The 13,388-nt window shown below is 40.8% G+C and overlaps 1 protein-coding gene across 2 annotated transcripts in view; it reads right to left on the reverse strand.

Moving 5' to 3' along the window:
• Positions 1 to 300: 300 nt before the first annotated feature.
• Positions 301 to 13,388, reverse strand: part of GAD2 (glutamate decarboxylase 2) — a 41,690-nt gene continuing 28,602 nt past the window's right edge. For both annotated transcript variants that reach the window (XM_071734993.1, XM_071734994.1), the window contains 5 exons: positions 10,134 to 10,212; positions 8,337 to 8,486; positions 6,468 to 6,575; positions 4,656 to 4,745; positions 301 to 2,962 (listed from right to left, as the gene is read on the reverse strand). In XM_071734993.1, the coding sequence (XP_071591094.1) occupies positions 2,789 to 2,962; positions 4,656 to 4,745; positions 6,468 to 6,575; positions 8,337 to 8,486; positions 10,134 to 10,212 (601 nt within the window). In that variant the 3' untranslated portion in view covers positions 301 to 2,788. The remainder of the gene's footprint in view (positions 2,963 to 4,655; positions 4,746 to 6,467; positions 6,576 to 8,336; positions 8,487 to 10,133; positions 10,213 to 13,388) is intronic.

The raw sequence follows: 13,388 nt of genomic DNA on the forward strand, positions 1-13,388 counted from the left end.
CTGTTTTTGTACCTGTTTCTTATTTTCACTGGTGTGCCAGAAGCTGATTAGTCTATAGTTAATTTGGGGTAAACGCTCTTGGAATACAAGGATATTAAGCAAAATATTGACAAGCCTGTCTGAAGAAAATAAAGCAACTAAATCCATCCTGTAAGGACAAGGTAATCAAATACCAAATGGCAGATACACTGGTGCTGAGTACTGCCTCAAAAGGGGTCTGGTGATGGAATTGGGCTTTTTATGTTACAATTACACAGAATGCATGTCATAATGAAAAAATCCAGCAACAGACAAAGAAAGTTACAATTAAACATTCTCTTTATTGGGGCCTTGTTCTGAAATGGCACAAGTGATAAATGCTCACAGTGCCATCAGTGCTGCTAATGAAAAGATCCACAGTCACGTTTTACACTTTTATTTGGATTTAGATCAACATCACAGATAAGATACTTTGGTCAAACACAGGAACAGTATATGTTATGCTGCTCTTTCCTGGCTGCAGTTAATGTGGAAAAAAAATGCTGGTTCTTCTGGAACACTGACTGTAAATCTTGGATTGGCACATACAGCTAATAAATACGTTGTTTGCACTTAGCACTTTAAAACAGAATTGCACATGCAAGATGTAACCAGGCTACTGATCACCTTCATCATTGTCCCCATACTATTTTTACTTTTTAAGCTCTCTGCTTGCCTTTTTGCCAGCAAAAAAGAAGGCTACAATTTGCTGCTCTACTCAGCATTTCAGTGATTAGTCTGCTGATTTTTACTTGTTTGGCAAAGGTCACATAGAAGTCCTTCCTGACAGAAATGGTATCTCCTCTATAGCTTGGCTGGCAACACTACTCATTGTAGGTAGCAATGGAAATCCACAGAAGGGAGGTGAGAGGTCTGCCCAAAAGCTGACCAGGAGAGGTCAATACCAAGCAAAGATATATAGTAGAGGGACTGGTGTGAATGCAGTTCTTACAATATCAAGAGTTAATACTACTACCACACAAATAAGACATATCAATAATATATTGTACAAGCTTATATAGCAACACATGTTGATTTGCAACATTTTACAGTTTAAATCTAAAGTGCACAGCCTCAATCTGAGGTGACAAAACAGTACTATCAATATAATAAAGGCAACACAATTACAGACACAATTTATTTTCCTCTTACTTCATGTCCTCATGATACTACATTAAATCAATATTCCACTTATCTATTTTAGATGAAATTAAAACCACATTGCACTTTTTATCTCTTCAAGTATTTTAGAGACAGCAAAACAATACTGCTTTACAAATAAAAGTTAGCTGTTTAGGCAAAGTTGAAACCAACACTTTAGTAGGGTTATAAATAGACAGGCCCGAGCTGCAGAACTCCTATCAACACTTCCATGTTGGGGGAAGAGATGATAAATTTCAGTTTCCATGCCAGAATCACCTCTAATGTTAAAGAATGATGCAGCACATGAATTCTGCAAGATCTGTGCCCGCAGTTTCTAAAAAGGCCTGAGAGGCTCTACATGGACTGTTTTATCCAGATGTAGCCTTATCTTAGTTTTTTCTGCAATTTCAAAAGCTGCTGCAGACAAGGATAGAGTTCAGCACTGGGAGAAACCCTTGACAAAGTAGTTTGTTACTTGGACCCCATTCTAGTCACTCAGATTACAGTCGTGTGTAATTTGGAGACCTGTACTTCTGTAGGAAGTCTTTACCCTCTTAATGTAGCTGTGAGAAGGTTCCATGCTATTTCTTTAGTAAGAATTGCACTAAGTTTTGATTTTCACTGCAGTTTTGGATTGCTCATAGAAGAAATGGTTATGAGGCAAGCACTTAGTCAGACATGTGACTCTTTTTTTAATAGGCTTTTTTACCACAGAAAAAAATCCAAATCCAACCTTATTTCAGTCATGGTTAGCACTGTATATTGATTGTGCGTCTGCTTTGTTAGACCAAGTGGGAACATCATTAGGAATAATAGCATCCTATTGTTGTACTGTAATTGAGCTTATTAATTGGTTTTGAGAGCTGCAGTACTCTTGAGGTTTTTCAGTATTCAACCCTGGAGATGTACAATCCATATGATATGGAGAAATGAGGTAATGGTACCTCTTAAGAATGTAGTATATGGGCTCATATTTTAAAATAAGCAGTAATAAATATTTGAGGCACCTCCATCAAAAGAAAAAGAATCCTGATTTATTTTCAGCTTCTGTCCTTGCAGTTTCATAACCCATATAAAAGAAAAATATATAGTTTACAAAATAGGATTTTTTTAATATATATATATATTTCCTTTTGTAAAACTATACCTATTTAAATACATTTGAAATGTTGCTACAGGTAATTAGAAATTCTGTTCTAATACTACGAAAAGGTAAAATACTTTTACATTTAAACATACAGCTTGTATACTCTGCTTCTCACCGCCCCCTCCCACTTCCCCAATTTGATTTTGTCACCATTTTGGGTAAATTTACCATCATTCAGTCTGATTGCTTTTAATTTAAAGAAGGTGCTGTGTTAAAATTGGGGATAAAATTTTAAGTGTCTTCTGTTGTTCCTTATTTTTTTCAATGCAGCTTTTTATGCAGTTAATTATTAAGGATCTGTTCTAGAACTCAGGAAAGGACTTTGAAGGAGCCATGTTTCTTGATTTTAAACGTTACTCTACTCCAACACCACAATATAGAAATATATTAACTTTGGAACAACTACAAATACATTCGCACAGTTTGTGACAACTTAATTGTCTACTTAGAGGTCCAGGAACAGACTTGCACACCCGTTCATTATAAATCTTGTCCCAGGCGTTCTATCTCATCAATCAGGAAATCAATGTCTTGGTGAGTTGCTGCAGGGTTTGAGATGACCATCCTGAAGAAGTTCACTTTGTCTCCCAGGGGTTGGTAGCTCACCATGGTTGTTCCATATTCCATCATCCTGGCTTTTATGACTGGTGCCACCTGCAGTGTAAAAAGAAGCAGGGGATAACGTGAATGTTTTTATATTTTTATTATAATTATTTTCATCAATCCCACCATCCTTATTATTGTAATAATGAAACACAAAGTACGTTTTCATTTAAAAAAAAAAATCAAAACCATGAAGAGCTACAGTTAAAATGAAATTATACCTGGTGTTGATAAAAATGTTAACCTCCATTAAGGAATAAATGGCTCACTGAAAAGACACTGCGTTTATCCTGTTTCTTTGTCCAACTCTTAAAATCACTGGGGAATTTTTCCCCCCTTACTTTCTCAATATTGCTGACAGCCACAGTAGTTGTTTTCTGTAGTGCTCCATCTTCTTTTTGTATACCAAAATGCCATGGTACTATCAAGCTGCTGTTGCATTTGCATTTGCTGGGTCTAGCAAATGCAGACTACAGTAACCAGAGTTGAACTAAGTACTCCAGAAACCAGGCAAACCCAGGGAACACAAAACTTGGAGACGAGAGGAAGGTGGTGCAGCTTAATCTGAGGTAATATGACCACAGAGGTGTAATTTGCCCAAGTATCATGAAGTGACCTTGTCCAGTGCCCTTGTCCAGTGCCCTTGACCAGCCCTGGAGGCTGCATCCAGTTGGCGGCCGGTCACCAGTGGTGTCCCCCAGGGATCAGTGTTGGGCCCAGTTCTGTTTAATATCTTTATCGATGACTTAGACGAAGGGATTGAGTCCATCATCAGCAAGTTCGCAGATGACACCAAGCTGGGGGGAAGTGTAGACCAACTCGAAGGCAGGAGGGCTCTGCAGAGGGACCTGGACAGACTGGAGAGCTGGGCCGATTCCAACGGGATGAGGTTCAACAAGGCCAGGTGCCGGGTCCTGCACTTTGGCCACAACAACCCCATGCAGCGCTACAGGCTGGGGACAGAGTGGCTGGAGAGCAGCCAGGCAGAAAGGGACCTGGGAGTCTGCATTAACAAGAAACTGAACATGAGCCAGCAGTGTGCCCAGGTGGCCAAGAAGGCCAATGGCATCCTGGCCTGTATCAGAAACAGCGTCACCAGCAGGTCCAGGGAGGTGATTCTTCCCCTGTACTCAGCGCTGGTGAGGCCACACCTCGAGTACTGTGTCCAGTTCTGGGCCCCTCAGTTTAAGAAGGATGTAGAGGTCCTGGAACAGGTCCAAAGGAGGGCAACCAGGCTGGTGAAGGGACTCGAGCACAGGCCCTATGGGGAGAGGCTGAGAGAGCTGGGGCTGTTCAGCCTGAAGAAGAGGAGGCTCAGGGGAGACCTCATTGCTGTCTACAACTACCTGAAAGGAGGCTGTAGCGAGGTGGGAGCTGGACTCTTTTCACAGATGACCTCCAACAAGACAAGAGGACACAGTCTTAAGTTGTGCCAGGGGAGGTTTAGATTAGATATTAGAAAGAATTTCTTCACGGAGAGGGTGATTAGGCTATGGAATGGACTGCCCGGTGAGGTGGTAGATTCTCCATCCCTGGAGACATTTAAAAAAAGACTGGATGTGGCACTCAGTGCCATGGTCTAGCAACTGCTCCGGTGGGTCAAGGGTTGGACTAGATGATCTCTGAGGTCCCTTCCAACCCGGCTAATTCTATGATTCTATGATTCTATGATTCTAAAGAACTGCCTGCATGCCAAGATTTCACTGTTCACTACATGAAGTCCTGGAGGATGCTCCCTCCTCACCTTCATGAGGCGGCTCGTTCGTTCTTCATTGTCTTCCATCCCACGCAAGCTGGGAGGGATGTACCAGAAGCAGACATTTGTGTGCTGTGGCTAAACACAGAATAATAATGGTTTGCACTGTTAGAGATGCTCATAATATCTCAGTTGCACTTAATATCATGCCCTTCCCCCCCTTCCATACATCATACTGTGACAGCAGTTGATGGTTTTCATTACTGTGGTCCACTGAGAGCCCTCATAATTATGAATGCAGAAAAGATAATTTTAGGCAATTTATTCCCAGGGTGTCAGATGCAGAAACACATCATCCAGCTGTGCAAATTCATTTATCCCCTATTGAGAGGCATCTAAATTTTGTAGGTGCTGTCCCTCCAGAGGTTGAAGGGATTGTGTGGCTAAGAAAAGAGTCTATTACAGGTAATTTAGAGGTGAGGATGATGTCATTTACTGCTATTACATGACAGAATAATATAAAATCAGGTTCTGTAAATAGGAGTCACAAGTGATTCATTAGTTTAAGATTTTCTCGTTTTAATGAAATTTATTAATTCTCAGTTTGATTCAGCTAGCTGCCACATTAATATGCATGCACCACAGCATCTTAGCTAGTTCAACTTATATGTAAGCACCAAATAGAAAGGCATTAAATAAAAACCAGGTGACATTTTGTGTATTTTTGCAGTCTCCCAACAGTTGCCTGCCTTGCTATGTTCCTCTTTGCTGGATGCTAAATGTGTGGGTTACAGCAACTCCTCCTCCTGCTGCCAGTTCCTTTATTCATTATCAGACCCAGTGGCCCAAATTCAGTGATGATGTGTGAGGTGCAGGAAATAAATCACACAGTGCCACATGGGTAGGAGCCTGTGATCACTGTTTGAAGAAACACAGTAATATTTATCCTTGTGCTGCAGAGCATTTAGACACACACTAAGTGGTCACTCCCAGAGAGCAACATTCTGAGTGATAAACCTTCCAAGGAAAGTACAGAAATAAAAAAATATCACAAGTAAGAGGAAAAAAGCTAGATTGGGACTTTTTTCCCCCACTCTTTTACAGGAAAAACAGCAGTTAATATTATAAGACATCTCTAGCAGGCCTGACCCTGGCTATCACAACTGGAGAGGGTTGCCCTCAAAATGATGGCAGAACACAGGGCAGTCTGGTGCAGTTCAGAGGTACAGCCACACAACCCAAGCTGCACTCCCTTGACCTGGGCACTGTGCTCCAGCTGAGCACTTGGCACCAAGGGATGCCATCTCAACTGGACTCCCTCAACAGAAACAACATGCCCATAGATATCTGAACCCCACACGGTTGTGTCACCCCTGCCACACGAGCCAGCTGGGCTCCTGAGCAGCAGGGACTACAGTGTGGGCATCCTCCCCACGCCACCCCATGTCCCCTGTGACTTACCACCTGACAATATTGAGAAAAGTGTTTTGCACAACCATCCTTTCAGAGTTGCATGGGGCACTGTAACCACCCACCCTCTATACCAGACCCTGCTATTAGGAAACTGCCACTTGTTTTAAATTAAAAGCTGGTTCTCACTGTGTTTGTGTTGTGCTAGCCTGAGATGCCAGTGTTCAGTTTCAGTGAGGTGAAAATGTGCAAACTGGTAACTTGTGCACAGCTGCCTCATCTCCCTAATCCCTGGATCCCATGGGGAAGAGATATTGGCAAAACAGATTTTGTTTAAAGGGACACTGCTTTCTGTCACATGCTGTTTGGCTTTACCTGTTCATAGCACTCCAACAGGTGACTGAGAAAAGTACTTTTGACCAACTGGGAAAAAGAAGCTGCAGTACGTACCTTTCCATCAAACACCATTTCATACCCTTCTCTGTTCTTTATTTTGTTGTACAGGTACTCTGCAAGTTCCAAGCATTTATCAATTTGTGCTTCAAATCCTGTGGTTCCCTTTAGAGACCAAGGGAGAAAAAAACAGTTAACATGACTCTCTGTTCTGTGAACCAAACCAGTGAAAGGACAGTGCAGCACTTGCCAGAACACCCAGCGCCCAGCCTTTGTGGGACAAATTAAGGATCTTATTCTGTGAGATGAAGGACACTTTGCTTAGCAGAGCTCATCTGTCTCTAGCACTTGCCACAGACTCCCCTGTAGCCACCTCTGCAAAATAAGCACAAATTCTAGGCTCAGTTCTCAGCAAAATATTACTAACACCTCTGATGAAGGGTGTCCTCATTGGTAGACTTTGCAGAGAGGCTGAGCACAGTTTCACAGCCTGGACTGGCACAGAGGCTGGTGGTCATTAGAAGGTGTGGAGTTCCAGACAAGTGAAGTCTCCTGATATTTTTAGAATAAGGGATTTTAATTTTTCAGGTGCTGGGGGCTTTTCCAAGAATAATTTTTCTGTTGTAGCTAAACACAGAACAGGCAGAAACACTTTTTTAGCCATACTGATGCGTGTGAAAATGCACATTTTGCCTAGATACTGCTCTGCTGCTGCGATTTTTTTTCTCCCCTCTTTTCTAATTGACACCATATAAATTCAGAAGCTGTGTTTTAAGAGCTGCAGCAAATGCTCTTTTTTCTTGTCTAGCAAAAGTCATAATCCTCTCTCTGTGACATCATACTTGTTCCTGCAATCACCAGCTGTGATGCCACAGAGAAAGGATCCAGCTTTATAAGGGAAGAAGGGAATAAACAGCTGGAGTAGATAAACTTTAAGAAACACACATCCTATTTTGCAATGTTAATATTACGAGTGGGGAGTGAAAAGAGAAAAGGCAGTATAAGGCATATTGAAAAAATGGGGTTTAGAAGAAAAATTGTCTTTGAGTAATGGACACACGTCCCTGCAAATCTTTTCTGGCAGTGCAGAACTGACTTAAAAACCCATGTCATTATCCTTCTGTGTATAGCAATTTCAGAACTAGGTAGAGGTAGCACAGCCCTGGGAAGAAAGGCTTGGAGCTGAAGACAGGCATGTGGCTAAAACTGCCTGCCACTCTGGAGACCCCAGCCAGCCCAACAGCTATTGTGACCTCAGAAACTTACATCCTCCTTTACAGACTCCCACACCTCATCTGTTGTCTGTCTCAGAATTGTTTTCAGACTTTTAATGAAGCACATGAGGATTTTTAAGGCTTTCTGGAAATTAAAACAGTGATGTCATCTCCTCTAAACAAACCTGAGGCAACTTGACATACTAGACTGGGTAAGTATCTGGAAGAATTTATTTAACAGCATCTTACAAATACAGATAAATTAATAATTACAGCCGGTCCTTTCAGATTTCCCAGAGAACAGATTTTTCTGAGTTTTCCTCTACTTCTTCAAACAATTGCTCCTTATCTACTGCATGCAATGAAACAAGGTATTGCATTCTTGATCTGCCATGTTTAGTTTCTGAATGTCATTAGAACATTATTTCCAGAAATCTCACTAACAACATTCCTAGGTATATGATTTATGCTGTTAGGCTCCTATAGTTACACAAAGCAAACGTTATGCAAAGATACGGAGTTTAAGTTTCAAAATCATGTGTGCTGCTTTGAAGCCAAATTGTTAGATGTATAAAAAACCAGAAAATAATGTTCTTTCTTTCATGTTGTATATAGGAAATTCAGGTCTAAAATGATGATTACAGAAAAAAACCCCCACTGTATCTGGTGTGCATTATTTTAATGGAAACAAACATATTGCAGGCAGTCCTACCTTTGCCCTCCACATCAGCCATAGCTTGAAGACATCAACATGCCTCCCACACTGCAAAGCCTTGTCTCCTGTGTCGTAAGACAGGTCATAGTGCTTGTCTTGTTGGAAGAGGTAGGAAGCATGCATCTGATTGCAACTCTGCATCAATCCCTTATAGAAACAGACAGAAAAAAAGTGACATTGGCACAGTGACTACTGATTTGAGCTTTGCTCTGGGCGAGAAATTATGAACATCCACGTTATCTGTCCAAGCGCAATAATAAAAAAAAACAAACAATAGGACAAAACCAGATTTAGTTGTTGAGTGGACTAAGATTTTCATATACCATTCAGTGCCCAGGACAGCTTGGTACCTGACTGGGCAAAATGTAATCCACTTCCAAAGCTAAGGTATTTTTAAAAAAAGAAGCTGGGCATTTTGCTTCACAGGATCATTATGCACACACTGATTTTTTTTAATCTCATTTTTTATTTCTTATTCTGGTTCCTTTTCCTTTTCTTCTGGTTGAGTCAGACTTTGACAATGTGGTGACTAATCTAAGTAGTATCACACCACTTTTCTGATTACTCTGGTCTTAAAAATTCTGATTTTCATTATTTTCTTTCTTTGCAGGCACAGTTCTCCTCTGCAAATCCCTCAGCTGCAGATTAGATGCTTAAGTGGTATGGAAAGCTCTGAACAGACAGAAGAGCACATGGCCTTTAAACAGCCAGCTAGAGTTATTTCTGGGTTGCAAAACACTGGTTCGAGAGGCAGCTTTGTGGGAGGGCCAGAAAAGAACAAGGTGAAGAAACCTGGTTCATGAAGGCATTAGATTTCCTTTTTATCTTGAGTGAAATGCCAAGAGTCATGTTCTGGCTCTAGTTAAGTTCTCAACCCAGTTTATGGTATACCTATGGGCTGTTGCCTAAAACTCTGATTTCCAGTCCAAGAAGAATCAAAATTTGGCTGTTTGTCATCAAGTCTAATCTTCATGTGTAACTCAAAACTGAGATACCAAAATGAGAGGTGAAAAAACTGGCTTTCTCCTAATCTGAGCCATCTGTTCTCACTTGAGGTCAAGGAAGGTACTGACTTTAACCAGGCAGGATTTGTATCAGGGAACTGACCCAGAGGGCAAATAAAAGCCAGATTCTCTCTTCCTAAGTACAATCACTTTGTATACAATCTGTTGTACAGCTGTTAGTAAAACAGCAACCAGCTTTTTGATAGCTGGCCTAGTAAGTGGTGGTTGTATTTAGCTGTCCCAGTAACTAATGGTCATAGAAAACTGCAAGATTGAAGGGTAAATCAAATTCTAGTACTAAAAAAAATGTCTACTATTTATTCCATGTCAACTTAGTCTTCCCTCTTTATTTCCAAGGTGGATCAGAGCTGGGCAGAAATATCGTAGAAGTCTAGAAAGATTGATCATGCCTAGATTCTAGCCCAGGTGCAATGCTGCATATACACCATACCATTCATCCTAGAGGTACTGCAGTTTGCCTACAGTTACATTCTATGCTACTCAGAAAGTAGTGGAGTTATGCAGTTATGCACCCACAATTTAAATACAGATACAAAATTTTGTAAAGAAATTGCCATTAATTGGCTCTATCACTTCTGCTAGAGACCTACTCTAATTCCTTTTGCAGACAGAGCCTGAGCATGTGGCTAGAGATCTACTTCTCTGTATATTTTCTAGTCTCCATCACATCAGCAAATATTAACTACGACACAGTTATGAAGAAAACATCCAGGATTTTCATAAGCAAAATGTCAGAAAGGATCAGAGAGGCAAATGTACTGAAACATACCTCTTCTCTCACTAGCAGGGCTGAACACTGCAGAGGGACACCCATCATCTTGTGAGGGTTCCAGGTCACCGAATTGGCCCTGGGACAGCAAACCACATGGAAGTTAGACATTGTACTGTGGTGTTGAAAGCATGAAGACATTCAGTAATAAGAGTAATAATAAAGTCATAGCAATGCACACCTTTTTCTGAGTAAGCAAAGATGAAAATTACTATGCCTGATGTTAGGAAAGTAATGCCTTTATAAGGGATCTAATCCACTCTAGTTGGTTTTTGGATGACAGCTCGGGCAACTTACCACAGAATAACTGCTCTATGCACTAAAATTAATCAATACTGAACTTTCTGGGGAGTTATCTATACTTCATAAGTACAAGGCAAACTTTGTAAAAACATCCACCTGAACTTTGTAAAGGCACACGGCTGATTAAAGTTGCAGCTAGGAAGCTGACAGACCAGCATACTCGCTCACATTGATCCCAGTTTCAGTGAGATTTTAGCTAAGTAGCTCAAAGTCTCTAAGTAACTTTGAAAATCTGATCCAAGGTGATTTTTCTCATCGCTCTGCCAGTGGTAATTTTCTTAGCTCCTTAATTTTAGCTTGGCTATGACAAGTCACCCAGCTGGAGAACTGGGTCCAAAATTACCACAGTAATAAACATAGAAATGATCCATCCTTCCACTAAAGAGCCTCATCCTGCCTCCATCCAGGACACAATCACTGTTGTAATACCTGTCAGCCTGGGCAGGTCTCTGTTACAACACAGATTAAAGATGAGACATTTGGGACTGGGTCAAGGACTGAATGGAAGATTGTCCAATTGTTTATCATTTTAATTTCATGTTATGCGTAACTGGCTATTTGTTAATATTACAACATATGATGATTAGATGATCCTATCTGCATCCTATCTGGAATGCTGTCAAGGATGCATAGTGCACAGGATTTCATGTAGTGCAGTGATTTGAGTTTTGGTGGTATAAATTGGTGTAGATCAGTCAACTGGGGCATGTAAAACCTTAAAGGCCACACTTGCAGGTAACATTTACATGAACAGAGACGAGCACATTGGGATTTTCCTTTGTAGGATTTGAAGACAGCACTAAAGGTCTATTCATGTCCTTATCATTCCCTGCCCAATTGCTTCCACTCCTTCAAAGTAAGCAACTCCAAAATTCACATGGACACCACGCAGCACTTCTGTGCTTTCTTCTTCACTATTTAAATTGGACTGTGCAAGCGCCTGATGCAAAATCTGTAGAGAACAGATTAGGCAACATCTGGCCACTTGGCTTGGCTTTTTGAGTATTTGGCAGCTTTTAATCAGCTGAGAGTCAGTCATCTGATTACAACACCAAAGCTAATGACTCTGAACATGCATTCAGGTCTATGAGTTTCCTTTGATATGACACTTTTAAATTTTTATCTGTGCTTATGCAGATTTAGGCAAAAATTCTCTAAGAGATTTCTAGGTAATAATACCAGAATGGGTTTTCTCAAGTAAAAGGATTATTTACTGACAACAGCCAGATGTTAACTATCTGCCTAAAACATTTAATTTAACCTAAGGTAATTTATTTCCCCAGTTACATCCCAGCCACACAGAGAAAAAAAATAGCTATGTAGAATAAAACCACACCATTTTTCATTTCTTATCTGTTATTCTGGGCTCCAGTCATCAGTATGTGCTTGAAGAAATTGCTGACTTAGACAAACAATGAAGGGGAAAGATCCATGGATCCACAGATGTTTTTTTAAAGCATCTCACATTTGCCCAAATAGCTAAGCACCAAGCCCTTATGTGTTTTTTTTGCCTGTGAGTCACAGGCAGGAAAAAAACAAAAAAGGGAAAGTTTTCTTTTGGAGATGTCAAATGGATGACAGGAGATATTCAAGAGTGGCAGAATTTGGTTCTTAGCCATCATTTAAGATGCTGAGGTGTCTTCACTGACCAGCAGCAGCTCCAAGAAGAGTGCCCAGACTCTGTATGAGAGCACATATTAATGTGCTTTTCTCAAATAGCCTTCATGTAATTTTCAGGCCTCTGGGAGAGGGACACCAGACTGAAACTCCTGATGATGGCCAGACCCATCAGCTCCAGGCACCAGAGGACAGGCATCCATCAGGGTGCCTTGCAGAACCTTGAAATCTGCCATGTGGGGACTGGAGGGCACAGTAAGGATGGTCCTGTGACTCCTCCTGCCTTTGACAGGAATATTTTTTCTGGAGTGCCTGTTACCAGAGGGATGGGAGTACTCAGAGCACAAAGTACTCCACTGAATGATCCTACCTGTAACTTTCTCCCCTATCAAACTTGAGTATCAGCTCCAGTTCTCTTCTATCCAGACCTGTAATGACTGGGTTGTGCTTAAATATCTATCTAAAATAGTAATGTCCATATGGGTTTGGTCTTCTTACTCTAAACATACACACATTTGACATCTGAACAAACTGTAATGAGCTTCTGTGTCCATCAAAGCAGCAGAACAGAAACACCAGAGAGGACAGATTTCATTAATTCCCTGTCAAACATACGGAGATGGTGCTTACCCAAGTACTATATAAAATCCAGTGGAGTTCTGGGTCACATTATTTTGAAAAATTTCCAATATAGATTCAAGCTGAACTTCGCATTCCAGCAGAACTGGGGCAATAATTTGGGAGGCAAACTTTTTTTCATACCCTGTCCTCACAGGCAACTGGGTAGATTTTTCTAACTTGCTGGATATCTGGAAGCATGTCCTTTTAATGCATAATGTGTAAGTTTGGAGTGCTAGAGGCAATTGAATTCATAGTTATTGGCTGCTTTCCAAATTTTGCATGTGAGACATATGAGAAAGGTATCCTCCTAATCTCCAGGAACAGGATGAGGAAGTTGTTTGTCATTTTAATTGGCAAGGAACAGCAATTCAATTTAGAGATAAAAAAGGCGGAAGGGAGCAATAATTTACTCTCTAACAGCATAAGCTTCAGAGAATTCACAAATCTGAGTGACTCCATCTATCCCAGCACACTGTTTGTAGCCAGTGACTTAAATAAGTGCCTGGTAAGAATCCAAAACATGGCCAAGCATGTAAGACCTTACTCCAAATATTCTGAGCCCCCCATCATTTGTGGCTCACAGAAGTTGCAAACAGTTTAGGTTTTTTTTTCCCTTTCCCTGGTACTTGGGTAAATCTTAACATCCCATGGCAAGATTAAGACTTAGTTAGGAGTTCCACAGCTTAACTGAAGGTTTCTAAGTAAGCATCTGCT

This window comes from Heliangelus exortis, chromosome 2 (genome assembly GCF_036169615.1).
Source record: "Heliangelus exortis chromosome 2, bHelExo1.hap1, whole genome shotgun sequence".
Lineage (NCBI taxonomy): Eukaryota > Metazoa > Chordata > Aves > Apodiformes > Trochilidae > Heliangelus > Heliangelus exortis.